We start from the raw sequence: 27,718 nt of genomic DNA, 5'->3' as shown, positions 1-27,718 counted from the left end.
ATCAGCTACTACCGTCTTTGTTGCTGGCTGCCAACGTTGCCGGGATAAGAATTAATACTTCATGTGGCCAACGTGAAATCGTTTTTTCCTGGAACTTTTTAAAATTTCTAATTAGCATCACATCGATTTAAATTTATTTATTTATGTATTTTATATTTTGGCTGCATTGGGTCTCCATTGCTGCACACGGGCTTTCTCTAGTTGCGGCGAGCGGGGGCTGCTCTTCAGTGCAGTGCGTGGGCTTCTCATTGCGGTGGCTTCTCTTGTTGCGGAGCACGGGCCCTAGGTGCACGGGCTTCAGTAGTTGTGGCACGTGGGCTCAGTAGTTCTGGTTCGTAGGCTGTAGAGCGCAGGCTCGGTAGTTGTAGCGCCCGGGCTTACCCATGTCCCCTGCATAGGCAGGCGGATTCTTAACCACTGCACCACCAGGGAAGTCCCTGGAACTTTCTTTAACTCAAAGCCACTATGTGTTTCATTTAAAAGTGGTTAACACTACATTTTGTTGTTACATTTTACGAACAATTTTTATCATCCCAAAGAATGGTTTGTGTCCCTAGTGGCTCTGGGAACCCTTATGTTCTTATCCTCCAGTTTCAAAAATTATCCATGCATGAGGGCAGGAATTCCTTCTGTTCTGTTCACTATTTCTCTAACACCTCTATGTATATGTGAAAAACTACAAATTCACACTAATACCTCCAATTCCAATGCAACAACACTGGGTTGAATCCTGTATTCCTTCTTTCCATGTGTGTAAAGCCTTTCTCCAACAGTGAGAAACCTGGTTTCCATTATTTATAATTATTTATTTGTGTGTTCGTAGGATACATAGTAGTTTCAGAATTACTAACCCATGTGTCTATTTTAAAAACAAACAAAACAAAATCTTATTCACTAGAGTTGACCATTTGTTTATATAAATATAGATGACATACAGTTCAAATATGACATTCAAACATTAGTTGGATTCTTTTTTCCCACCCTTTATGGTGATTATTTGATCTATGTGCAATACAGTTTATTTTATTCTTGTTTCCATTTCATTTTGGAGTTTTCTGCCCACCCTTGTTGATTATATTTTATTTTGAAGAGTATGTGAAACAAAATTCACAAGCTAAAACTATATAAAAAGAAATAGAGAAGTGTCACACCCCACCCATTTTCTCCTAGCCTTTTGACACCCTCCATCCTGCCCAACCCATTCTCACCCACCCACTCTATATAACCAATCTCATTAGTTTCTGGTATACTTTTCCCATGTTTCATGTACATTTTGCATAAATGTGAAATTACATGTGTATTTTTGTATTTACTATTCTTTTTACACAAAAGGTAGGATATCAAACCAGTGCAGAAGAGAGCAAAATGTCAAAAAGCAAAAAGCAAAATGAGAATACAACTGATTCCTTTTTGTTATTGTTAAAATTTAATTTTTAAATTTTTTATTTTTTGGCTGTGCCACACAGCTTGTGGGATCTTAGTTCCCTGACCAGGGATCGACCCTGACCCCCTGCAGTGTCAATGCAGGGTCCTAACCAATGGATTGCCAGGGAACTCCCAAAATTTAATTTTATAGGCAAATGTTTTCAGAAATTTTGCTCTGTCTAATCATATACCTGGGCTAGTCTAGCTGGGGTTATATATTAATGTTATAAAATATGACTCAAGAATCACATACATGTGTTTGCTTAAATTCTTTATTTTAAAAGCTGTTTGCTTTTATTTAAAGAGGATGTCATAAGACAAAGGTAGATGTCAATCTTTGAATTCATTCTTTAAACATGTAAAAAATCTTGGAATAGGAATGACAATGTTACAGTCTTTTTTTTTTTCTTTTGGCATGTTGTTTCAGGAAACATGTAATTCTTTATTTTAATCCAAAGTTCTAGTGACTAAGTCCTGTGGTTGTACTACTTTCAAAATTCTCAACTTGATTCAGTTAATTAAATGTAAGGTGACAAATTTGTATCAGTCCAAAGTTGTTGTCATAGACTAGCTTACTTTTGTAAATCGTTGTATGAAAGAGATCTCTGTAAATATCCTGGAGAAAAAGGTTCCTTACTGTTTGGAATCAAATTTGTAACTAACATGCCTACAATTTCCCTCTTAGTATGTGTCAACTAAATGATGCAGATTTTCTCCACTTAGTCCTGCACAGTGCAAATTGGGCATTTCAGTAAATTTTGCCTTCACATAGGCAAGTAGCCTTGCACTTTTCCTTGAGCAATTCATGTTCACAGCCAGCTGTTTTCTTCAAGGAATCACAGTTACTAAGGAGATCTTCATACTCACAAGAATTGGCTGTAACAAAAACAGATGAGTTACCTCATTATCATTTTTCTCAGTAACGACAAAACTATCCATATATTCAAAGTGTATGAGTGGGTAAGATTGGACAAACAAGTCAGTGTCACTTACACCACAAGGGGCCTTTCACTTCTTGAGGGACATACGAGGTGCCTTAGTTGAGCTCACTGATTAATCCATCACTTTTTATTTTGAACTTGGTGACATGTTTGTAAAATGAATTGACCTATTTTTCTCCCTTAGCAAAGAGAGTAAAATGAAAATAACTACAGAATCTAATATGGGAGGAGCTACTACACACGTAGAGCTATTTAAACTTAAATTATTTTAAGTTAGGCGAAATTAAAAATTTAGTTCCTTAATCTTACCAGCCACAGTGTTCAATGACCACGTGTGACTAGTGGCTACTTGTAAGATACATGATGATAGAGAACATCCTTATCATTTCATCCTATTGGACACACTGCTTCAGACACCAATGCTTTCTCTTTCAGGAGAAAGTGATTCCAGTGGGAAGATAGAGATGTAAAACAATGATAATATGCCTTCTTGCTTTCTAATGTTTCTTTTTTGGATGTTCTCCAGGGACCCCAAACCCAACAAATCTCAAACTAAACTCATCCTGTTACCCACAATGGATCCAAGGTGACTATTCCCCTCCCACAATCCCAGGGGAATGGTTCCCTGACTACTCAGTCATTCAGGCCAGGAACTGAATCAATCTGAACTCCTTCTTTTCTACTTCTGACCAGCACCAACCAGCACTGGTAACAAACACTGGCTATTCTACTTCTTGTCTCTCAGCCCTGTCCATTGTTCTTCATTCATTTTCCCAGTAATGAGGTCAAGACATTCAATTTCTTTTTATTCCATGTTTTTCAATAGTTTTCTTGCTGACTTCCATCCAATAGTTTCTACTTACCATTGCTAGAAAGCTCTTTATCAAACATGATTCTGACCTTGTCACTCTTTTGCTGAAAACCTTTCAATTGAGTGCTTATTGCTAATAGGATAAATTCCAAGCTCCTTAGCTAATATAGCACTCAGCAGAGGTAGAAATATTCCATGTTTTTTTTTTTTTTGCCTTTTTGAACTCTTGTATTTTGACTTTTATTTTTTACATCTTTATTGAAGTATAATTGCTTTACAATGGTGTGTTAGTTTCTGCTTTATAACAAAGTGAATCAGTTATACATATACATATGTTCCCATATCTCTTCCCTCTTATGTCTCCCTCCCTCCCACCCTCCCATTCCTACCCCTCCAGGCGGTCACAAAGCGCTGAGCTGATCTCCCTGTGCTATGCGGCTGCTTCCCACTAGCTATCTACCTTACGTTTGGTAGTGTATATATGTCCATGCCTCTCTCTCGCTTTGTCACAGCTTACCCTTCCCCCTCCCCACATCCTGAAGTCCATTCTCTAGTAGGTCTGTGTCTTTATTCCTGTCTTACCCCTAGGTACTTCATGACATTTTTTTTTTCTTAAATTCCATATATATGTGTGTTAGCATACAGTATTTGTCTTTCTCTTTCTGACTTACTTCACTCTGTATGACAGACTCTAGGTCTATCCACCTCATTACAAATAGCTCAATTTCGTTTCTTTTTATGGCTGAGTAATATTCCATTGTATATATGTGCCACATCTTCTTTATCCATACATCCGATGATGGACACTTAGGTTGTTTCCATCTCCTGGCTATTGTAAATAGAGCTGCAATGAACATTTTGGTACATGACTCTTTTTGAATTATGGTTTTTTCAGGGTATATGCCCAGTAGTGGGATTGCTGGGTTGTATGGTAGTTCTATTTTTAGTTTTTTAAGGAACCTCCATACTGTTCTCCACAGTCACTGTATCAATTTACATTCCCACCAACAGTGCAAGAGGGTTCCCTTTTCTCCACACCCTCTCCAGCATTTATTGTTTCTACATTTTTTGATGATGGCTATTCTGACTGGTATGAGATGATATCTCATTGTAGTTTTGATTTGCATTTCTCTAATGATTAATGAAGTTGAGCATTCTTTCATGTGTTTGTTGGCAGTCTATATATCTTCTGTGGAGAAATGTCCATTTAGGTCTTCTCCCCATTTTTGGATTGGGTTGTTTGTTTTTTGTTATTGAGCTGCATGAGCTGCTTATAAATTTTGGAGATTAATCCTTTGTCATTTGCTTCATTTGCAAATATTTTCTCCCATTCTGAGGGTTGTCTTTTGGTCTTGTTTATGGTTTCCTTTGCTGTGCAAAAGCTTTGAAGTTTCATTAGGTCCCATTTGTTTATTTTTGTTTTTATTTCCATTTCTCTGGGATGTGGGTCAGAAAGGGTCTTGCTGTGATTTATGTCATAGAGTGTTCTCCCTATGTTTTCCTCTAAGAGTTTGATATTTTCTGGCCTTACATTTAGGTCTTTAATCCATTTTGAGCTTATTTTTGTGTATGGTGTTAGGGAGTGATCTAATCTCATACTTTTACATGTAGCTGTCCAGTTTTCCCAGCACCACTTATTGAAGAGGTTCTCTTTCTCCACTGTACATTCCTGCCTCCTTTATCAAAGATAAGGTGACCATATGTATGTGGGTTTATCTCAGGGCTTTCTATCCTGTTCCACTGATGGATCTTTCTGTTTCTGTGCCAGTACCATACTGTCTTGATTACTGTAGCTTTGTAGTATACTCTGAAGTCAGGGAGCCTGATTCCTCCAGCTTCATTTATCGTTCTCAAGATTGCTTTGGCTATTCAGGGTCTTTTGTGTTTCCATACAAATTGTGAAATTTTTTGTTCTAGTTCTGTGAAAAATACCAATGGTAGTTTGATAGGGATTGCATTGAATCTGTAGATAGCTTTGGGTAGTAGAGTCATTTTCACAATGTTGATTCTTCCAATCCAAGAACATGGTATATCTCTCCATCTATTTGTATCATCTTTAATTTCTTTTATCGGTATCTTATAATTTTCTGCATACAGGTCTTTTGTCTCCTTAGATAGGTTTACTCCTAGATATTTTATACTTTTTGTTGCAATGGTAAATGGGAATGTTTTCTTGATTTCACTTTCAGATTTTTCATCATTAGTGTATAGGAATGCCAGAGATTTCTGTGCATTAATGTTGTATCCTGCTACTTTACGAAATTCATTGATTAGCTCTAGTAGTTTTCTGGTAGCATCTTTAGGATTCTATATGTATAGTATCATGTCATCTGCAAACAGTGACAGCTTTACTTCTTCTTTTCTGATTTGGATTCCTTTTATTTCCTTTTCTTCTCTGATTGCTGTGGCTAAAACTTCCAAAACTATATTGAATAAGAGTGGTGAGAGTGGGCAACCTTGTCTTGTTCCTGATCTTAGTGGAAATGCTTTCAGTTTTTCACCATTGAGGACGATGTTGGCTGTGGGTTTGTCATATATGGCCTTTATTATGTTGAGGAAAGTTTCCTCTATGCCTACTTTCTGGAGGGTTTTTATCATAAATGGGTGTTGAATTTTGTCGAAAGCTTTCTCTGCATCTATTGAGATGATCATATGGTTTTTCTCCTTCAATTTGTTAATATGGTTTATCACATTAATTGTTTTGTGTATATTGAAGAATCCTTGCATTCCTGGAATATATCCCACTTGATCATGGTGTATGATCCTTTTAATGTGCTGCTGGGTTCTATTTGCTGGTATTTTGTTGAGGATTTTTGCATCTATGTTCATCAGTGATATTGGCCTGTAGTTTTCTTTCTTTGTGACATCCTTGTCTGGTTTTGGTATCAAGGTGATGGTGGCCTCGTAGAATGAGTTTGGGAGTGTTCCTCCCTCTGCTATACTTCGGAAGAGTTTGAGAAGGACGGGTGTTAGCTCTTCTCTAAATGTTTGATAGAATTGACCTGTGAAGCCATCTGGTCCTGGGCATTTGTTTGTTGGAAGATTTTTAATCACAGTTTCAATTTCAGTGCTTGTGATTTGTCTGTTCATGTTTTCTATTTCTTCCTGATTCAGTCTTGGCAGGTTGTGCCTTTCTAAGAATTTGTCCATTTCTTCCAAGTTGTCCATTTTATTGGCATAGAGTTGCTTGTAGTAATCTCTCATGATCTTTTGTATTTCTGCAGTGTCAGTTTTTACTTCTCCTTTTTCATTTCTAATGCTATTGATTTGAGTCTTCTCCCTTTTTTTCTTGATGAGTCTGGCTAATGGTTTATCTATTTTGTTTATCTTCTCAAAGAACCAGCTTTTAGTTTTATTGATCTTTGCTATTGTTTCCTTCATTTCTTTTTCATTTACTTCTGATCTGAGTTTTATGTTTTCTTTCCTTCTGCTGACTTTGGGGTTTTTTTGTTCTTCTTTCTCTAATTGCTTTATGTGCAAGTTTAGGTTGTTTATTTGAGATGTTTCCTGTTTCTTAAGGTACGATTGTATTGCTATAAACTTCCCTCTTAGAACTGCTTTTGCTGCATCCCATAGATTTTGTGTCGTCGTGTCTCCATTGTCATTTGTTTCTAGGTATTTTTTAATTTCCTCTTTGATTTCTTCTGTGATCACTTTGTTATTAAGTAGTGTATTGTTTAGCCTCCATGTGTTTGTATTTTTTACAGATCTTTTCCTGTAATTTATATCTAGTCTCACAGTGCTGTGGTCAGAAAAGATACTTGAAACAATTTCAACTTTCTTAAATTTACCAAGGCTTGACTTGTGACCCAAGATATGATCTATCCTAGAGAATGTTCCATGAGCACTTGAGAAAAATGTGTATTCTGTTGTTTTTGGATGGAATGTCCTATAAATATCAATTAAGTCCATCTTGTTTAATGTATCATTTAAAGCTTGTGTTTCCTTATTTATTTTCATTTTGGATGATCTGTCCATTGGTGAAAGTGTGGTGTTAAAGTCCCCTACTATGAATGTGTTACTGTCGATTTCCCCTTATGTATTGAGGTGCTCCTATGTTGGGTGCATAAATATTTACAATTGTTATATCTTCTTCTTGGATCAATCCCTTGATCACTACGTAGTGTTCTTCTTTGTCTCTTCTAATAGTCTTTATTTTAAAGTCTATTTTGTCTGATATGAGAATTGCTACTCCAGCTTTCTTTTGGTTTCCATTTGCATGAAATATCTTTTTCCATCCCCTTACTTTCAGTCTGTATGTGTCTCTAGGTCTGAAGTGGGTCTCTTGTAGACAACAAATATATGGGTCTTGTTTTTGTATGCATTCAGCCAATCTGTGTCTTTTGGTGGGAGCATTTAGTCCATTTACATTTAAGGTAATTATGGATATGTATGTTCCTATTCCCATTTTCTTAATTGTTTTGGGTTCGTTATTGTAGGTCTTTTCCTTCTCTTGTGTTTCTTGCCTAGAGAAGTTCCTTTAGCAGTTGTTGTAAAGCTGATTTGGTGGTGCTGAACTCTCTCAGCTTTTGCTTGTCTGTAAACATTTTAATTTCTCCATCAAATCTGAATGAAATCCTTGCTGGGTAGAGTAATCTTGGTTGCAGGTTTTTCTCCTTCATCACTTTAAATATGTCCTGCCAGTCCCTTCTGGCTTGCAGAGTTTCTGCTGAAAGATCAGCTGTTAACCTTATGGGGATTCCCTTGTGTGTTATTTGTTGTTTTTCCCTTGCTGCTCTTAATATGTTTTCTTTGTATTTAATTTTTGACAGTTTGATTAATATGTGTCTTGGCATATTTCTCCTTGGATTTATCCTGTATGGGACTCTCTGTGCTTCCTAGACTTGATTAACTATTTCTTTTCCCATATTAGGGAAGTTTTCAACTATAATCTCTTCAAATATTTTCTCAGTCCCTTTTTCTCTTCTTCTTCTGGAACCCCTATAATTCAAACGTTGGTGCGTTTAATATTGTCCCAGAGGTCTCTGGGACTGTCCTCAGTTCTTTTCATTCTTTTTTCTTTATTCTGCTCTGCAGTAGTTATTTCCACTATTTTATCTTCCAGGTCACTTATCCGTTCTTCTGCCTCAGTTATTCTGCTATTGATCCCATCTAGAGTATTTTTAATTTCATTTATTGTGTTGTTCATCATTGTTTGTTTCATCTTTAGTTCTTCTAGGTCCTTGTTAAATGTTTGTTGCATTTTGTCCATTCTATATCCAAGATTTTGGATCATCTTTACTATCATTATTCTGAATTCATTTTCAGGTAGACTCCCTGTTTCCTCTTCATTTGTTAGGTCTGGTGGGTTTTTATATTGCTCCTTCATCTGCTGTGTGTTTTTCTGTCTTCTCATTTTGCTTATCTTACTGTGTTTGGGGTCTCCTTTTTGCAGGCTGCAGGTTCGTAGTTCCCGTTATTTTTGGTGTCTGTCCCCAGTGGCTAAGGTTGGTTCAGTGGATGGTGTAGGCTTCCTGGTGGAGGGGACTAGTGCCTGTGTTCTGGTGGATGAGGCTGGATCTTGTCTTTCTGATGGGCAGGTGCACGTCTGGTGGTGTGTTTTGGGGTGTCTTTGGGCTTATTATGATTTTAGGCAGCCTCTCTGCTAATGGGTGGGGTTGTGTTCCTGTCTTGCTAGTTGTTTGGCATAGGATGTCCAGCACTGTAGCTTGCTGGTCATTGAGTGAAGCTGGGTGCTGGTGTTGAGATGGAGATCTCTGGGAGATTTTCGCCATTTGATATTATGTGGAGCTGGGAGGTCTCTTGTGGACCAGTGCCCTTAAGTTGGCTCTCCCACCTCAGAGGCACAGCATTGACTCCTGACTGCAACACCAAGAGCCTTTCATCCACACGGCTCAGAATAAAAGGGAGAAAATGTAGAAAGAAAGAATTAGTATAAGTAGAAAGAAAGAAAGAAAGAAAGAAAGGAGGGAGGGAGGGAGGGAGGAAAGAAGGAAGGAAGGAAGGAGGGAAGGGTGGAAAAAAGAAAGAAAGAAGATAAAGTAAAATAAAATAAAGTAAGATAAAATATAATAAAGTTATTAAAATAAAAAATAATTATTAAGAAGAAACAACGGACGGATAGAACCCTAGGACAAATGGTGGAAGCAAAGCTATACAGACATAATCTCACACAGAAGCATACACATACACACTCACAAAAAGAGGAAAAGGGGAAAAAATCATAAATCTTGCTCCCAAAGTCCACCTCCTTAATTTGGGATGATTTGTTGTCTCTTCAGGTATTCCACAGATGCAGGGTATATCAAGTTGATTGTGGAGCTTTAATCCGCTGCTTCTGCAGCAGCTGGGAGAGATTTCCCTCTCTCTTCTTTGTTCTCACAGCTCCCGGGGCTCAGCTTTGGATTGGGCTCCGCCTCTGCATGTAGGTCGCCGGCTCAGGCCGGGCGGGGGTGGGGGGGAGGAGCAGGGAGTGCGGGGCGGGCCTGCGGCGGCAGAGGCCGGCATGACGTTGCACCAGCCTGAGGCGCTCCGGGCGTTCTCCCGGGGAAGTTGTCCCTGGATCCCGGGACCCTGACTGTGGCGGGCTGCACACGCTCCCCGGAAGGGGAGTGTGGATAGTAACCTGTGCTCACACACAGGCTTCTTGGTGGCGGCAGCAGCAGCCTTAGCATCTCATGCCCGTCTCTGGGTTCCGCTCTTTTAGCCGCGGCTCGCGCCCGTCTCTGGAGCTCCTTTAAGCAGCGCTCTTAATCGCCTCTCCTCGCGCACCAGAAAACAAAGAGGAAAGAAAAAGTCTCTTGCCTCTTCGGCAGGTCCAGACTTTTCCCCGGACTCCCTCCCGGCTAGCCGTGGTGCATTTACCCCCTGCAGGCTGTGTTCACGCCGCCAACCCCAGTCCTCTCCCGGTGCTCCGACTGAAGCCTGAGCCTCAACTCCAAGCCCCGCCCGCCCTGGCGGGTGAGCAGACAAGCCTCTCGGGCTGGTGAGTGCCGGTCGGCCCTGATCCTCTGTGCAGGAATCTCTCTGCTTTGCCCTCCACACCCCTGTTGCTGTGCTCTTCTCCGCTGCTCTGAAGCTTTCCCCCTGCGCCACCCGCAGTCTCCGCCCGCGAAGGGGCTTCCTAGTGTGTGGAAATCTTTCCTCCTTCACAGCTCCCTCCCACTGGTGCAGGTCCCATCCCTATCCTTTTGTCTCTGTTTATTCTCTTTTATTTTGCCCTCCCCAGGTACGTGGGGGGTTTCTTTCCTTTTGGGAAGTCTGAGGTCTTCTGCCAGCGTTCAGTAGGTGTTCTGTGGGAGTTGTTCCACGTGTAGATGTATTTCTGGTGTATCTGTGGGGAGGAAGGTGATCTCCGCGTCTTACTCTTCCGCCATCTTCCCGGAAGCCTATTCCATGTTTTTTTAGCTGATTTTTTTCCTTTAGTTAATTTATAGTTTTGACATCATCAGTATTCTGAATTATAGCTCTATAATTCAGTAAGAAAGAATGCTGACTAAAGGTGAATGCATTTGAAAGGTAAAAATCTCAGGGAATGAGTCAACTCTATTGTTCATAATAATTTTTTTTTTTTTTGCGGTACGCGAACCTCTCACTGTTGTGGCCTCTCCCGTTGCGGAGCACAGGCTCCGGACGCGCAGGCTCAGTGGCCATGGCTCACGGGCCCAGCCGCTCCGCGGCATGTGAGATCCTCCCAGACGGGGGCACAAACCCGTGTCCCCCGCATCGGCAGGCGGATTCTCAACCACTGCGCCACCAGGGAAGCCCCATAATAATTTTAATAAAAGTATCCCAACTATAAAAAACCAACAGCTATTTTTACTTCAGATCATGACAACTTTAGAAATGACACATATGACATTTTATTCCCTCCTTTTGCAACAATATGGATTCTATGAACCCATATCATATACAGGTTGGACTTTGTCATTAAAAATGTGCACAAAACCATGAGTAAATTATAGGGCAAGTGATCATTTATTATGTTAATCACCAGGCTTCCAATTATACTTTAGAAAAAAAATGCAGTAATCAGCATGAGGAACTCATTTGCACAAAAGAAACATTCAGTTTGCCTGTATAGACTGAGACACAATGTGGTCTCACATCCTTAGATTTATACATTTTTATGCTTTCAAAATACTACCTTTGGTGTAATGATACTAACGTTGATGAAATTATCAGAAGCATGAATGTATAGTTATTAATGAGCTCTGCGACGTCACAGAAACAAATGGATGCTAGATGTTTCATTATCTTACATATGGTAATATAGGCATACCTCATTGTGTTGCATTTCACTTTACGGTACTTTGCAGGTATTGTGTTTTTTACAATTGAAGGTTTGTGGCGACCCTACATTGAGCAAGCCTATTGGTGCAATTTTTCCAAAAGCATTATTTTTAATTTAATGTACATTGTTTTTTTTTTAGACATAATACTATTGCACACTTCATAGACTACAGTATAGTGTAAACATAGCTTTTATGTGCACTGGGAAACCAAAAATTTGTGTGACTCGCTTAATAGCCATATTTTCTTTCTTTCAGTGATGTGTAACAATGTCTCTGAGGTATGCCTGTATCCTTTTCATTACAGAGAATATGTAGGTTATTGAAATGTGTAAAATGTTTACTTAAACACACTCTGTTGGGTAATCGTTTTGGCTTGGCATAAAGATGTTATTTAAATTGGTTACTTTGGGAGATTTCTTTATCCATAAAAAGAAAATTAAACATCAATTCTTGATTATAATAGCAAGTTAATCACTTCAAACTTACTGCATAGTCTACTGTCACAGTTATTAGGGCAACTGGCACAAGGTGTTCCTTGTTGGTAAGGGGTACTCTTTTTACTCACATTATTACCACTGTAATGTAAAATACACACTGTCAAATATTTTTCACTTTACTGTTTAGTTGCCAAGGGCAACATCAATCACTAAATGTATATAAGTATACATGTAATGTTTTTAGTTCTGTTAACAAATCTGAGGGGAATTCCCTGGCGGTCCAATGGCTAGGATTCTGGGCTTTCACTGCTGTGGTCCCAGGTTCGACCCCTTAGGTCGGGGAACTAAGATCCCACAAGCCGCACCACCAGGCCAAAAAAAAAACCAAAAAAAAAACTACAAAACAAATCTGAAAAATTACAATTCCCAACATGTAATTTACGTAACATCCAAATTAAGGAAATACTTCACACACATCGACCCATCTCCTTGACTCTACTTCTTCAGGCTGGGTAGCTACATTGGCATAACTAGTCTAAAGCATCCAGATTAACTTCTTTGCAGCAATACACTTTTCATCTCCCAGTAGACTTGGTCAGATTGGTAAGGCCGTGCCCCGCAGAGAGCTGGCTAGGGATAAATATATCACTTTGAGAGATGGGGAAAGATCCTGGGGGCAGGAGGTTGCAGTACAAAAAAGAATACTCAATGTTGCAGTATAATTTTATATTTGAAAGAGGATAAATACCTTAATTCCTCTAATATGAACTAGGGACAGTAAAGCTCCAATATATATATTTTTAATTTCGAGATGGCATTGTGCTATTTAAGTAGTTTGTGGTGTGTGTATTTGTGGGTCAGGAAGAGCTGGGGAAGGTTTATGAGTTTCCAGAGGTAGTGCGTGATTTTTATGTTTACCGAAAAAGGAACGTGAGATTAAAAAGTTTTGATAAACGCCAATAGCCTGGGTGTAGTCAATTACAGTGACTAACTTGTAACTCATCGATGATGCTTATCCTATTGGCTGTTAAATTTATCTAATTCATCGGAAAATACATGGGAATCTCAGTAGTGTCAAGGGAGCCAAGGGCCCAAAGTGATGTATTTGAATCTGTCTTCCTGCACAGAACCTGGCTGTCCCTGTGGTAGCCCTTGGAAAGATTGTGACGTAGACACAAAAGTGTTCTGGAGGTGCTGTCACTCCCACTTTCCTCATTATTCACTTCAGCTCTCACTCCAGATGCCCGGTTCCCGATGCCTCCCCTCTCACAGCCAGGCAGTGAGTTTGGATGCATTCTCCAAGGATCTATCAATTTTTTTATTAAGTTATACTTGACACACAATATTCTATTAGTTTCACGTGTACAACATAGTGGTTTGATATTTTTATACATTATGAAATCACCACAGTAATTCCAGTTACCATCTGTACATCTCTTGTGGTTTGATGGATTCCTTTAGTGTTAGCTTTGGACTTCTTTTTCATTATTTTTTGTGTATCCATTGTAGGTTTTTATTTTGTACTTAACATGAGGTTCATATATATCAGTCTGTATCTATAGCTGTTTTAAGCTGATAGTCACTTAAGTTCAAAGGCTTTCTAAAAGCACTAAATTTTTACTACCCCCATCTGTTTTATGATTTTTATGTCATATTTTACATTTTTTTACCTTGTGTAGTCCTTCACTACTTGTTGCAGTTACAACTGATAGTAGCACTTTTGTCTTTTAAACTTCATACTAGCTTTTTAAGTGGTTGATGATCCACTGCCATTACTATATATTTGCCTTTACCAGTGAGATTTATTCTTTTATATGTGTTTTCTGTTTCTAGTTGTGGCCTTTGCTTTTCTGCTTAAAGAAGACCCTTTAACATTTCTTGTAAGGCCAGTTTAGTGATGATGAACTTTTTTAGTTTTGCTTGTCTGGGAAACTCTTTATCTATCCTTCAATTCTGAATGATAACCTTGCTGAACAGAATATTCCAGGTTGTAAGCTGTTTTTGTTTTTGTTTTTTCAGAACTTTAAATATATCCTACCACTCCCTTCCAGCCTTTAAAGTTTCTCCTGGAAACCAGCTGATAGTCTTATGGGGTTTCTCTTTTGTGTGATTAGTTGTTTTTCTCTTGTTGCCTTAAAAATTTCCTTTTTAACTTTTGCCATTTTAATTATGTCTTGGTATAACTCTAGGTTCATCTTGTTTGGGACTCTCTTAGCTTCCTGTACCTGGATGTCTGTTTCCTTTTTCAGGTTAGGGAAGATTTCAGGCATTATTTTTTTTTAATGTTTTCTGTTCCTTTCTCTCTCTTATCTTTCTGGGACCCCTAGCTGTTGGTAGTTTGCTGTTGTCCCAGAGGTACCTTAAACTCTCCTCATTTAAAAAAAAATTCTTTCTTCTTTTTGCTGTTCTCATTGGGTGATTTTTCACTATTCTATCTTCCAGATCGCTTATCTGTTCTTCTGTATCATATAATCTGCTATTGATTCTCTTGAGTGTATTTTTTATTTCAGTTCCTATATTCTTCATTTCTGATTGGTTCTTTTATTTTTTAAGTCTTTGCTGAAATTCTTATTGTGTTCTTCCATTATTCTCCCTAGTTCAGTGAGCATCCTATAACCATTTCTTTGAACTCTATCAGGTAAATTACTTATCTCCATTTCATTAGAGTTTTTTCCTGTGGTTATATTCTGTTCTTTCATTTGGAACATATTCCTGTCTCCTCATTTTGTTTGAATTTTGTTTTTATTATTATTAAATTTTTTATTGGAGTATAGTTGCTAAATTTTGGGTTTTTTTCTATGATTTAGGCTAAACAGCTACCGCTCTTGGTCTTGAAGGAGTGGCCTTGTGTAAGAGCATCCCCTGTGACTGCTTGTGACTGGTGGCTTTAGCAGACCAGCTTGAGCTGGAATGGGCCAGGCTAGAGGAAGTCCCTGGGGAGCACTGTGCTTACGGCTGCCTTGGTGGGATGGCTAGGGCTGCAGCTGGGGAAGGTGTGTACTGGGGGGAGTCCCAGGGGGACCAAACAATGGTGCTCGCTGGTGCCTTCGACTCTGGGGAGGGCTCCAGCAGTTCCCTGTTCATTTGGAAGAAGCTCTCAGGTTAGTAGATGGATTTTCCTTCTGTATAGTCTGAATGCTTTTTAAATTGCTGGGGTTTTTTTTGCTGTGTCCCAGGGCAGGTGAGTCTGTTCTCAAGCCCCTCAGCTATATCCCTCCTACTGCAGATCACTAAAATGGGGGTGGGGTTCCCATGGATACAGTGTCTCCATCTTTCCTACTAATTTCTATGTGGTCCTTCTCTCTGCAGAAGCTGTTAAATCAGCTTCGGGGGCAATTTCTTTATATGTAGGTGTAGATTCAGTGTGTGCGTGGGAGGAGGTGAGCTCAGGGTCTTCCTAGGCCCGTGTTGTCCTTCCCCAAATGACCTATCTATTCTTTCTACTAAACTCTAATAGCTGTTTTCAGGAAAATGACTTTGGAGGTCATATTTCTCAAACTGGAGACCCATATCCCTGGGTCATCTATAGTACCAAATAAATCCTATGTGAGGCTTGGTTTGGGGCCTCCCTGCCTGTAGTGGTAAAGAACTTCAAATTTTAAAAGAAATTAAGACTAGCAGATATGTTGAGGTTAGGTCTTTAGTTTATCCATAGGATTTGTTGTGGAGGACTTAAAACGTTTTGCTTAATGAAAGAGCATGTTTCCTGTTACAAATAAAGACTGTAAGGAATTGTTCGTTATGGAGTTCTTGGTGAAAACTTCTGAGAAACGAAAGCTTAAGATGTTTCCTTTTTCTGGACTCTAACATATATTAAAGATCTCTTGAAAAACCTTTGAGACCCAGAAGAATGAATCATTTCTAATGATAATAACGTATATGGTTTTCAAGATAAGTAAGAATAGGAACGTTTCAGCAGAAAGGGCTGAAATCACAATTTACTATCCCTTATTTTCCACTCCACTACTGCCTCTTGCTTAACCATCAAGCTTCCACCCACCTAGGGTGTGAAATTAGTGAGAACTGATGACATCAAGTCTAGAGAAATGCATATTACACGTGCCCAGAGAATAACCTTGAGCCCTGGGGAAAGGCAATTGAGAGAAAAGACATGACTTCATAATTGAGGAAAGAGAGTTTCAGATTTTACTCTTGGAAATGAGAACTTGGTCTCTTCTCTGATAAGTTGAATGTATCTTACCTTAAGCAGTATTTCCAAAGGTTTATCCCTTCTCTTTATTAAAATATGCTTTTTTATTTTGATTGGGTAAATGTAAGATTATTTTAAAATATTAAATTGCCGATGGAATTATTGGTATTAAACTTTAAAGTATATACTTATGCAGGAAAGTACTGGCAAACATAGTATTTTAGACTCTCCTGATTGGGACAGTAGGCAATTCCACATCCAACACGGAAAGATGAGTACCAAACAAGCTACAAATGCATAAGGAAATATGTAAGAGTACATTAAGGAAGAGGGGAAAATATTGGGAAAACAAAGAATAGCAAATGTAAAACAAAAAAGTGATTCTTGGCACTTCCTTGGTGGTGCAGTGGTTAAGAATCCATCTGCCAATGCAGGGGACACGGGTTCCATCCCTGGTCCCGGAAGATCCCACATGCCTCGGGGCAACTAAGCCCACATGCCACGACTACTGAGCCCGCATGCTGCAACTACTGAAGCCCGCGTGCCTAGAGCCCATGCTTCACAACAAGAGAATCCGCTGCAATGAGAAGCCCGCACACTGCAGTGAAGAGTAGCCCCCGCTCACGACAACTAGAGAAAGCCTGCGTGCACCAACAAAGACCCAATGCAGCCAAATATTTAAAAAGAAAGAAAAAAAGTGACTTATAGTTTGTAGCCGTACACCTTATGGAAATATTTAAATTACTGAAACAAAGTCACAAACTTTAAAAATATTAAATTTCATGTATCCATTTATAATGTTGGAAAAGTACAGAGTGTACTTCCCTGCCAAGAATTTTGCAGCTCATGGAAAAAAAAAATGACAGTTCTAGATGAAATACCAGCCAAATGCCAGGACTCTATTATACTCAAGCCCTTCCCCCAGATTGAACATTGGTGTTGGTCATCATTTGGAGAAGCTTTCTCTGTTAGAGCATTTGTGGCAGAAGTTTTTCATTTGTTCTGGTTACCTGGGTATAATGTCCAACAATTGCACTGAAGCTCTTTGGTCCTGCACCATAGACAAAATTGTGGTGTTCTTCAAACCAGCTTTGGATTGCATCTGACCAGGCAGTAGGGTCACTTGACATGTAGAGATTCTCACCACATTTTGTACCTAAGTGTGAACAGATCATTCATGAAGGAAACAAAAAAGCATGCCATGGCAAGAGAAGTCAACTACATGAACACAAGGATGTTGCCCTTCAAACTCAGTGCCTGTATTTGCTAACTGTTAATACATGTAAAAGATGCTTCCATTCCTTATCAACTGTAAAGCTGAATAGAAGACAGATCTACCTAGCCCACTGGGCTGGCCACAATATGCAAACTTTGAATAGGTTGAGAAGAATTTATTCTAACAAGGACCTGCTGTATAGCACAGGGAACTATACTCAATATCTTGTAATAACCTATAATGGAAGTGAATGTAAAAAAATATATATATATGTATATTTGAATCACCTTGCTGTACACCTGAAGCTATCACAACATTGTAAATTAACTATATTTCAATAAAAATCAAAACCAAACCAAACCAAACAAAATCCTTCTCCCTGTGGATTGTCAAAGATGCATTCTTTTTCATGCTAAATTCTTTACAGGTATAATGTGTGTGCTCTCAGCTTTGTATTGTTAGCTTACGAAAGGCAACAACCAAATTTTATTTTTTCTCTCCTCTTACCCACCCTCAGCAGAGATTTTTCACATATAGGAGCCAGAATAAATATTTATGATTATGAATTTGCATAAACTTTGAAAAAAAAAAGGTTTACGGGCAGTCTTTGAGAGTCCCAATCAAGAGTCAACTGACATCAGGAAGGTGTTCAAAACTTGTAGCTCTTCCCTTAATCCATGAGTCATAATGTCACAATGTGACATTATAGTTATTTAATGTTATATAACTTACAGTTATAACTCTCTGAGGAGAGTTATATATAACTTACAGTTATATTATAACTGTATATTATAACTTACAGTTATATTATAACTGTATATTATAACTTACAGTTATAACTCTCTGAGGAGTCATAATGTCTCCTCAGAGAGTTAGGCAGGAAGGACCTTGCAGAGGGTGACATCAGCAGAATGGTGAGGTAGGAAGCCCTGGACTCTCCTTTCCCCAATACACACACTGATTCAGCAACAATTCACGAACAAATTGCCCTTGTCAGAAATCCAAAAGCAAAACTAAAGGCTTCCTGACCCTGAGGGGTATGAAACCAGACTCACTGAGGCCTCTAGGGAGATTGGAAAACCCTCTTGCGAGAATCCCTACCCTCAGCACCGTGCTATACAATCAGGAAGAGACCCTCTAACTCCCAGCTTCTCCCAGGGGAGGGAAAGAGTTGGCTCATGTGTCCAGCAACCCAACGTTTCCAAGGGGACACCCCAGAGGGCTGGCTTCTGTCTTGCTAGTCTTGGAGGTGGTGAGTGGAGATGGTGTTTGGGCTGCTAGACACCGTAACTCCTCCCTCTGGCTCAGCACAGAGCAAGCAAATGAAAAATCCTTTCATTGTTTTCCTTTCTTCCCTGGGAGGCAGAGTTGATCAATGTGTCCAGTGGTCCAGTTTCTCTGGGGCTACCCAAAGAACTGGCATCTTTCTTGCCAGTCCTGGAGCGCAATCTTGTTTCCTGGGGGACAACTGGGGGACAACTGAGATGGCAGTTTGGATTGGTAGATGCCATAGCCCTTCTCCCCAGCTCAGCACAGAGCAAGCCGACAAAAACCACAGCTGCCTGCTTCTCCCTGGGGAGGGAAGAAGCTGGTTTGGTCATCTGACGCCACACATTTTCCAGGGGCTGCCCGAAGGACTGGCTCCTGACTTGCCTGTTTTGGAGTGCTGTCAAGACCTAGCATAAGCTCGCTGCCTGTGGCTAGTGAGAACAGAGACACATATTTGGGCTGGCAGTTGCCGTAGCCTCCCTTCCTGGTTCAGCAGAGTGAACAAACAACATACTCCAGCTCTTAGCCTCTCCCTGGGGAGGGAAAGAATTGGATGGACTGTCAGAGATCCATCTCTTCTGGGGGCTGCCTGAGGAAACGACTTAAGAATCTTCCTTGAGCAAAACGGACTTGAACAGCATTTCTCCAAAAAAGATGTACAGATGACCAACAGGTATATGAAAAGGTGCTCAGTGTCACTAATCATCAGAAAAAGGCAGATCAAAACCACAAGGAGATATCACCTTACACCTGTCAGGATGTCTGTTCTCAAAAAACAAACGACAGCAAGAGAAACTGGAATTCTTGTACGCTGTTGGTGAGAATAAAACCTGGTGTACCTGTTGTAGGCAACAGTAGGGAGGTTCCTCAAAAAATTAAAAGTAGAGCTACCAAATGATCCAGCAATTCCACTTCTGAGTATTTATCCAAAAGAATTGAAGTCAAGATCTTGAAGAGATATTTACATTCTCATGTTCACTGCAGCACTATTCATGATAGCCAAGATGTGGAAATGACCTAAATGTCCATCAGCAGATGAACGGATAAACAAAATGTGGTATATACACACAATGGAATATCATCCATCCTTAGAAAAGAAGGAAATTCTGCAACATGCAGCAACATGAATGAACCTTGAGGATATTTTGCTAAGTGAAATAAGCTAGTCACAGAAAACGAGTGCCTGATTCTATCAGTATGAAGTATCTCAAATAGTCAAATTCGTAGAATCAAAGAGTGGAATGGTGGTTGCTGGGCTGGGGGGAAGGAGGAATGGGGAGTTACTAATCAACGGGCATAAACTTTCTGGTAAGCAAGATAATTTCTAGATATCTGATGGACAGCATGGCACCTACAATCAACAATATTGTATCGTACACTTAAACATTTCTTGAGAGGGTAGATTTCATGTTAAGTGTTCTTAGCAGCATAAAATTTTTTAAAAACCAAAAAATAAAAAAGGTGTTCTTACCACAGTAAAATTAATTTAAAGAAGAAAGAAGTGCCTTGAGGTCCAGAAACGTTACCCTTTTCAGCCCTCTCTTAATATTTACGTTTTGGTGACTTGAAATATAATGTTTACGTGCTGCTTAAAGAAAGTATAAAATGTTTTTGGATATCTCCTTTAATAAGGAAAGACAGAAACTTAGAAACTAACAGTAGACTTGGATCTTTAAGACCATTTGTTCCAATGTTCTACTGAACACAGTCGCCTCCTGTTGTAATTTCATCATAATGTTTGCATCAACAATATAAACAAGAACAATTCTACTGAAATGACAGGTAAGTTATTCACTACCTTTAAATTGGGCGTACCTATGTGTATATCATGCTTGATAATGTAAAACATTTTATGTAAGGTTTGTGAATACAAGTTTTTTTTCTCTCATGGCTTTTATGATCCTTGGTAAGATACGTCTTCAAGTTTTTTCGAGTCTAATATATTATTCTATGCATTATAGGTACACAGTCTATACAAAATACTTGAAAATTTGTTATCAAAACTTTAAAAAATGAATCAACACACCCAAAATATTCATCCTGATTAAAAATAGCTTAAATATTTTTAGAGTAAAATTCAGGAACAGTTCAACATATTTTAACACATTTTGTGAATGCAAAATAATCTGATTTCAAAACACCATACAGCTACACAATATCACAAAAAGGGCAAAGGGTGAGAAATCAGGAAGCCTGGTTAACTTTCCAGTATATGATACTCCTACCAGTTGTGTTCTTGCATAATTCATTCCTTCCACATCCTTACTTTTTAATCTTTAAAATCGGGAAAATGATTATGCAGACCTGTTCACCATGAGCTGATCAAGAGGAACAAATGAGATGCTGCTTAAGAAATAATTTGCATAATGTAAATAATCAACAAGCATGAAATAGTACTTATCGTATCTCTCTCTATACAGATACTTTAATTTTAAAAGTACAACCATATAAGCAACATTTATTCACAAAGTCTTCTGAATACAATGCCCCAGAATGGTCTATCCTATTTTATTTGTCTAATATTTTATTTGCTCATTTATTCAACAAACATTGACTCTTTTACATACTGGTCTTCTGGCCATCTGGATTACTGTGTTCTAAAGTGCACTTGTTTGCCCACTTCTGGGCATTTGCTGTTGCTTCTCTGCTGCATTCCTAAATGTCACAAGAAAAACAAAATACGCAAAGATTCAACTCCAATGAAGTATATGCTTCAAAATCTGATTGGCAGGCTGATTTGCATTACTTTAAAACTTCTGTAGATGTATTATCTAATTGTCATTGGTATTAAAGTACCTTTTTGTTTGTGTGTATGTGTGTGCGTGGGTCTTTATCTGTCCCAGTGCCAGTTTCCACACAAAGACAAGTCCACGGGTATGTCTAACGAGAGAAATACCTAATACAATATTATCTGACTATGATAGCATAGCAGCCACACCTAAGATTTTTAATAATGTTGCTGCTCTAAATACTAATTAACATGTGAGATAGTCTGACTACATTTCATTAGTAATAAGCTGACCTAGTTTATTGCCTATTCCATTTGTAGCCCACTGTGTCCACATGGGAGATGTCTAGCTTTTATGGACTGTTCCCTGGGAAATGGGCTGTTATTTACCCTAAATGGCATTGATCCTGAAGGATAGGAGATTTCTTATTTTCGACTAGGGAAGATAGTGAACCAAAAATGTAACACCTTCACATTTGATGTCTGAAGATCTGGCTTCTAAATTCTGCCTTCCCAACTTAAGAGCCCTGTAATCTTGACAAGTTATTTAACCATTATAAAGGAAAATTCATTTCTGCCCTGCCCATGACAGAGCTAAATGAAGTAGAAAAATAGAGACAGAACTTTATAAGCCACAAGAGTCTTAAGAGATGCCAGTTAGCTGCCTGCTCTTACCACTGCTGGCTCACACCACTTTATTTATATTCTTGCTTCTTACCATCTTTAGCATGTTGCTGGCAGGTGGAGAGACTGATTTCCTTAGTTCATTGTGTTTATTTACAATCTCTCTTTGGACTTCCGTTTGAGTGGTTAACAGCGCAGTAAAGGATGGATCCTACAGGGAAATAAAATTAGGGGTTTTTTTTTAAACACTTTTGAAAATTGCATTTAAGAGTGAATAAGTTAATTCAGGGGCTCTGAGATGACTTTACAAAGTGTTCAGTTCAAGCCACTATGAGTTGTTAAGCACTGTCAATGAACTGAACCAAGGCAATGACAAATAGGAAAAAAGTAGTTTGAAGTTTTGAGAATGGGAATGGAATTCACGGCATGACAAATTAAAAACTCCTCTGAGGCCGCAAATGCCAATTTCTAGTTTCAAGGGAACTCTCAGTGTGATTTTTCTAGACATACAAGTGATAATGTTTTATATTTTATAATATTGTGTACAAAGGTATACAATAAGAACATGAAGACAGATTCATCCACATTCAATCAGGCTGCAGCAGTGGGGTAAGAGCGGACCTCAAGACTCATCCTAGACTTTAAGGGGAACTTTGACCTGACACGGTATCTGTTTTTAGAGAAAGAATATATTTAGAATGTATTTAGAGAAAGAATGTTGAGGTTCAGTTGAAGTGCATTCAGTATTCTAGTAAAATGATTCTACCTGTTTTATTTTTTTAACATCTTTATTGGAGTATAAATGCTTTACATTGTTGTGTTAGTTGCTGCTGTACAACAAAGCGAATCAGCTACACGTATACATATATCCCCATATCCCCTCCCTCTTGCATCTCCCTCCCACCCTCCCTATTCCACCCCTCTAGGTGGTCACAAAGCACAGAGCTGATCTCCCTGTGCTGTGGGGCTGCTTCTCACTAGCTAACTGTTTTACATTTGGTAGTGTATATATGTCCATGCCACTCTCTCACTTCATCCCAGCTTACCATTCTCCCTCCCTGTGTCCTCAAGTCCATTCTCTATGTCTGTGTCTTTATCCCTGTCCTGCCCCTAGGTTCTTCAGAACCATTTTTTTTAGATTCCATATATATATGTGTTAGCATACGGTATTTGTTTTTCTCTTTCTGACTTCACTCTGTATGACAGACTCTAGGTCCATCCACCTCATTACAAATAGCTCAATTTCGTTTTTTTTTATGGCTGAGTAATATTCCATTGTATATATGTGCCACATCTTCTTTATCCATTCATCTGTTAATGGACACTTAGTTTCCTTCCATGTCCTGGCTACTGTAAATAGAGCTGCAGTGAACATTGTGGTACATGACTCTATTTGAATTATAGTTTTCTTAGGGTATATGCCCAGTAATGGGATTGCTGGGTCATATGGTAGTTCTATTTTTAGTTTTTTAAGGAACCTCCATACTGTTCTGCATAGTGGCTGTATCAATTTACATTCCCAACAACAGTGCAAGAGGGTTCCCTTTTCTTCACACCCTCTCCAGCATTTATTGTTTGTAGATTTTTTGATGATGGCCATTCTGACTGGTGTGGGGTGATATCTCATTGCAGTTTTGATTTGCATTTCTCTAATGATTAGTGATGTTGAGCATCCTTTCATGTGTTTGTTGGCAATCTGTATATCTTCTTTGGAGAAATGTCTATTTAGGTCTTCTGCCCATTTTTGGATTGGGTTGTTTGTTTTTTTGGATATTGAGCTGCATGAGCTGCTTGTAAATTTTGGAAACTAATCCTTTGTTAGTTGCTTCATTTGCAAATATTTTCTCCCATTCTGAGGGTTGTCTTTTCATCTTTTTATGGTTTCCTTTGCTGTGCAAAAGCTTTGAAGTTTCATTAGGTCCCATTTGTTTATTTTTGTTTTTATTTCCATTTCTCTAGGAGGTGGGTCAAAAAGGATCTTGCTGTGATTTATGTCAAAGAGTGTTCTTACTATGTTTTCCTCTAAGAGTTTTATAGTGTCTGGCGTTACACTTAGGTCTTTAATCCATTTTGAGTTTATTTTTGTGTATGGTGTTAAGGAGTGCTCTAATTTCTTTCTTTTACATGTAGCTGTCCAGTTTTCCCAGCACCACTTATTGAAGAGGCTGTCTTTTCTGCATTGTATATTCTTGCCTCTTTTATCAAAGATAAGGTGACCATATATGCGTGGGTTTATCTCTGGGCTTTCTATCCTGTTCCATTGATCTATATTTCTGTTTTTGTGCCAGTACCATACTGTCTTGATTCCTATAGCTTTGTAGTATAGTCTGAAGACAGGGAGCTTGATTCCTCCAGCTCTGTTTTTCTTTCTCAAGATTGCTTTGGCTATTTGGGGTCTTTTGTGTTTCCATACAAACTGTGCAATTTTTGTTCTAGTTCTGTGAAAAATGCCATTGGTAGTTTGATAGGGATTGCATTGAACCTGTAGATTGCTTTGGGTAGTAGAGTCATTTTCACAATGTTGATTCTTCCAATCCAAGAACATGGTATATCTCTCCATCAGTTTGTACCATCTCTCATTTCTTTCATCAGTGTCTTATAGTTTTCTGCATACAGGTCTTTTGTCTCCTTAGGTAGGTTTATTTCTAGATATTTTATTCTTTTTGTTTCAATGGCAAATGGGAGTGTTTCCTTAATTTCTCTTTCAGATTTTTCATCATTAGTGTATAGGAATGCAGGAGATTTCTGTACATTAATTTTGTATCCTGCTACTTTACCAAATTCATTGATTAGCTCTAGTAGTTTTCTGGTAGCATCTTTAGGATTCTCTATGCATGGTATCACGTCATCAGCAATAAGTAACAGTTTTACCTCTTTTCCGATTTGGATTCCTTTTGTTTCTTTTTCTTCTCTGACTGCTATGGCTAAAACTTCCAAAACTATGTTGAATAATAGTGATGAGAGTGGGCAACCTGTCTTGTTCCTGATCTTAGTAGAAATGTTTCAGTTTTTCACCATTGAGAATGATGTTGGCTATGGGTGATTCTACCTGTTATAGGTAGATTTTATAGGGTCGCTCAAAAGACCCCATTAAAAAAATCTCCAAGGCCATTTGGAGGGAGCAAAGCCATCCAGTGAATGGACTGTTGCTGCTTTGTCCCTTTTAGAGACAGAAATATAATTGATAAGGTATTAAATCAGTTGCTGATATTTTTGGTGTATCTTTGTGTGTGTGTGTGTTGGGGGGGATGGGTCCTAAACCTGGAGGTGGAGTAGGGTGTGTGAATTGCTCCCACAAGGTCTAGCAATTTGATAGCCTAAATTTACACAAAAGGCTGATGTTACATGAGCAAGATTTTTTTAAAAAATCTATTTATTTATTTTTAGTTTTTGGCTGTGTTGGGTCTCCATTGCAGTGTGCAGGCTTCTCATTGTGGTGGATTCTCTTGTTGCGGAGCTCGGGCTCTAGGTGTGCAGGCTTCAGTAGTTGTGGCACGCGGGCTTAGTTTCTCTGTGGCATGTGGGATCTTCCCGGATGAACCTGTGTCCCCTGCATTGGCAGGCATATTCTTAACCACTGTGCCACCAGGGAAGTCCCAGCATGAGTAAGATTTTGAAGTGTAGGTCTGAATAGACAGGGTCCTTGGTTGATCTTCCCGACACCTTGGAATAAGTCATTCTCTGCTCCCCCAATACTGAGTCCCCTTCAAAGCTCTGCAAATACTGTGAACATAGGTCTGACCACATTTTATCACCATGATCTCATTGTGCATCCATTTCTCCTGCCTACTTGTACGTTCCTAAGGACAGGGGCCAATACTGAATGAAAAATAAATCCAATGGCACGTATCTTTATAAGAGACACAAGAGGAGAAGGTGATGTGAAGATGGAGGCAGAGATTTCAGTGATGTAGCCACAAGCCAAGGATTGGTGGAAGCCACCAGAAGCTGGGAAAGGGACATGGAACAGACTCCCTCCTAGATCCTCCAGAGGGAGCATGGCCCTGCTGATACCTTGATTTCAGACTTCTGGTCTCCAGAACTGTGAGAGAATAAATTTCTATTGGGCTAAGCCACCAAACTTGTGTTAATTTCCTACAACAGCCCTAAGGACCTAATGCATTAATTTTCCAAAATATCATGTACTCCATATAAAAATAATGCAATATTTTTCTTTTTTTGTACTAAATCTTTGAAATCTGGTGTGTAATTTATACCTACAGCACATCTTGTTTTGGAAAAGCCACATTTCAAGTCTTTAATAGCCGTGTGTGACAGATAGCTGCTGTACTGGGCTGCTCATCCTTGAACTTTCATCTAGATAATTACGCTAAGTGCTCTGAGCTACCAAGGGGTACTCTGTGATGTACTAGACACTCTCATTACTTCCGCTCTCAAAGTGCCTTGCCATCCCACAGAGCTGCCTGGATAGGTCTGGAAAGATTTTTCCACTTTAACCTTACCTTTGCTTCGGTGGGGAAAGATGGTAGCAGCACAGCAGCCAGAAACAGCACAACTGGGAGTGAAGCCATTGCTAGGAAGTAAGTCAAAGAGAACAAAGGTCTACATTGAAACGTGTAGTACATGGACCTCTAACTAGGAGGGAAGAACTAATGTAATGATGTTGGTTATCTCAAAGGAGCCGTGATTCCCAAATTTACAAGTAATGTAACAAGAGAGGACTGTCATATGGTGCCAGTAGAATAATAGAACCAACCTTTTCTCTGATAGGGACAATAAAAAATAAGCTGAAGAACTTGACTGTTGCACTTGAATTATACCTATAAAGGTGAGGGACATACCACTTCTTTCTGCCCACTTCTATTGCTCCTAAGCCCATCAGAAAGAAAATATGGAAGAAAACAGATTTCGCCACAGTTAATTATGATCTTGCATTGATTATTCATTTCAATTTTAGGGCAAAGTTTATTTTCAGTGTATACCATTTCTTAGTTTTTTTCCTCTTGTCTATGAAAAGTAGACTTCTTGTCCTTTTATTTATACACAACTCTAATCAAGATTTCAGGGTTGTGATTACACAGAAATGTACAAATACTTTAGTAGTAGTCATTTCTCCAGTGGAGGCATTAGAAGTTATGTTTATTTTATTCCTTACACTTGTCTATATTTTCAAATTTCCAAGTATAGAAAAAAATACAAATAGAACTAATATATTGAAAATCTAGCCTGTTCGAATTTGCTGAATCCATGATTGGGTACAAAGGTTACTTAATATCTTCATTAACTTTTTAAAAGACACTCAGCACTGGGTTGCCCACATTGTGCTTTCTCAATGTGTCACAAAATCCTTGGTCCTTTAGATGAAGCAAAAAGAACATGAAGTTTAGGAAGCATTCATATTCTCTTCCCCACCGTTCATCATATAAAAATTACTCACTTTGTAAATTAAAGCAATACTACCTAGATTAACTGTCTTCCTATGCAATTGCTACCCCCAAATTCTTGGAGGAAAAGAAAATTCTAAACTATTTATCTGCAGTACTTCTCAGGCCTGATTGATCTGTAAATAGTGGACAGTTGGTACCTCTTCCATGTATTGCCTTTCTTCTCAATAGTGTGATTATCAAAGGGAGAGGAATGAACATTTATTGACATTGTAGGGCAAAATACAATGTCTAATTTCACTCTCTTACCTTCGCAGGTATGGTGGTGTTTTACCGATGAAGGAATTGAGGCCTATAAGAGTTAATTAACCTATGCCAATGGTAAGTTCTTTTATTTATTTATTTATATTTATTTATTTTGGCTGCGTTGGGTCTTCGTTGCTGCGTGCGGGCTTTCTCTAGTGGCCTCGAGCGGGGTCTACTCTTCATTGCGGTGCGCGGACTTCTCATTGCGGTG

The 27,718-nt window shown here is 38.9% G+C and overlaps 1 protein-coding gene across 1 annotated transcript; it reads right to left on the bottom strand.

Annotated features, from left to right (window-relative positions):
• Positions 1-1,402: 1,402 nt before the first annotated feature.
• CRISP2 (cysteine rich secretory protein 2) lies at positions 1,403-27,358 on the bottom strand. The gene is given in 7 exon segments (XM_022581462.2): positions 1,403-2,301; positions 11,919-12,007; positions 16,194-16,306; positions 17,030-17,175; positions 21,072-21,159; positions 21,951-22,067; positions 26,320-27,358. Coding segments are annotated over 7 exon segments (804 nt in total). The 5' UTR covers positions 26,443-27,358; the 3' UTR covers positions 1,403-2,173.
• Between the last annotated feature and the right edge of the window lie 360 nt (positions 27,359-27,718).

Source organism: Delphinapterus leucas, chromosome 10 (assembly GCF_059928025.1).
Source record: "Delphinapterus leucas isolate spDelLeu-1000000601 "Yukka" chromosome 10, BTC_Dleu_Yukka2, whole genome shotgun sequence".
In the NCBI taxonomy this organism is placed as follows: domain Eukaryota; kingdom Metazoa; phylum Chordata; class Mammalia; order Artiodactyla; family Monodontidae; genus Delphinapterus; species Delphinapterus leucas.
This window is presented reverse-complemented; position numbering and strand designations above follow the sequence as displayed.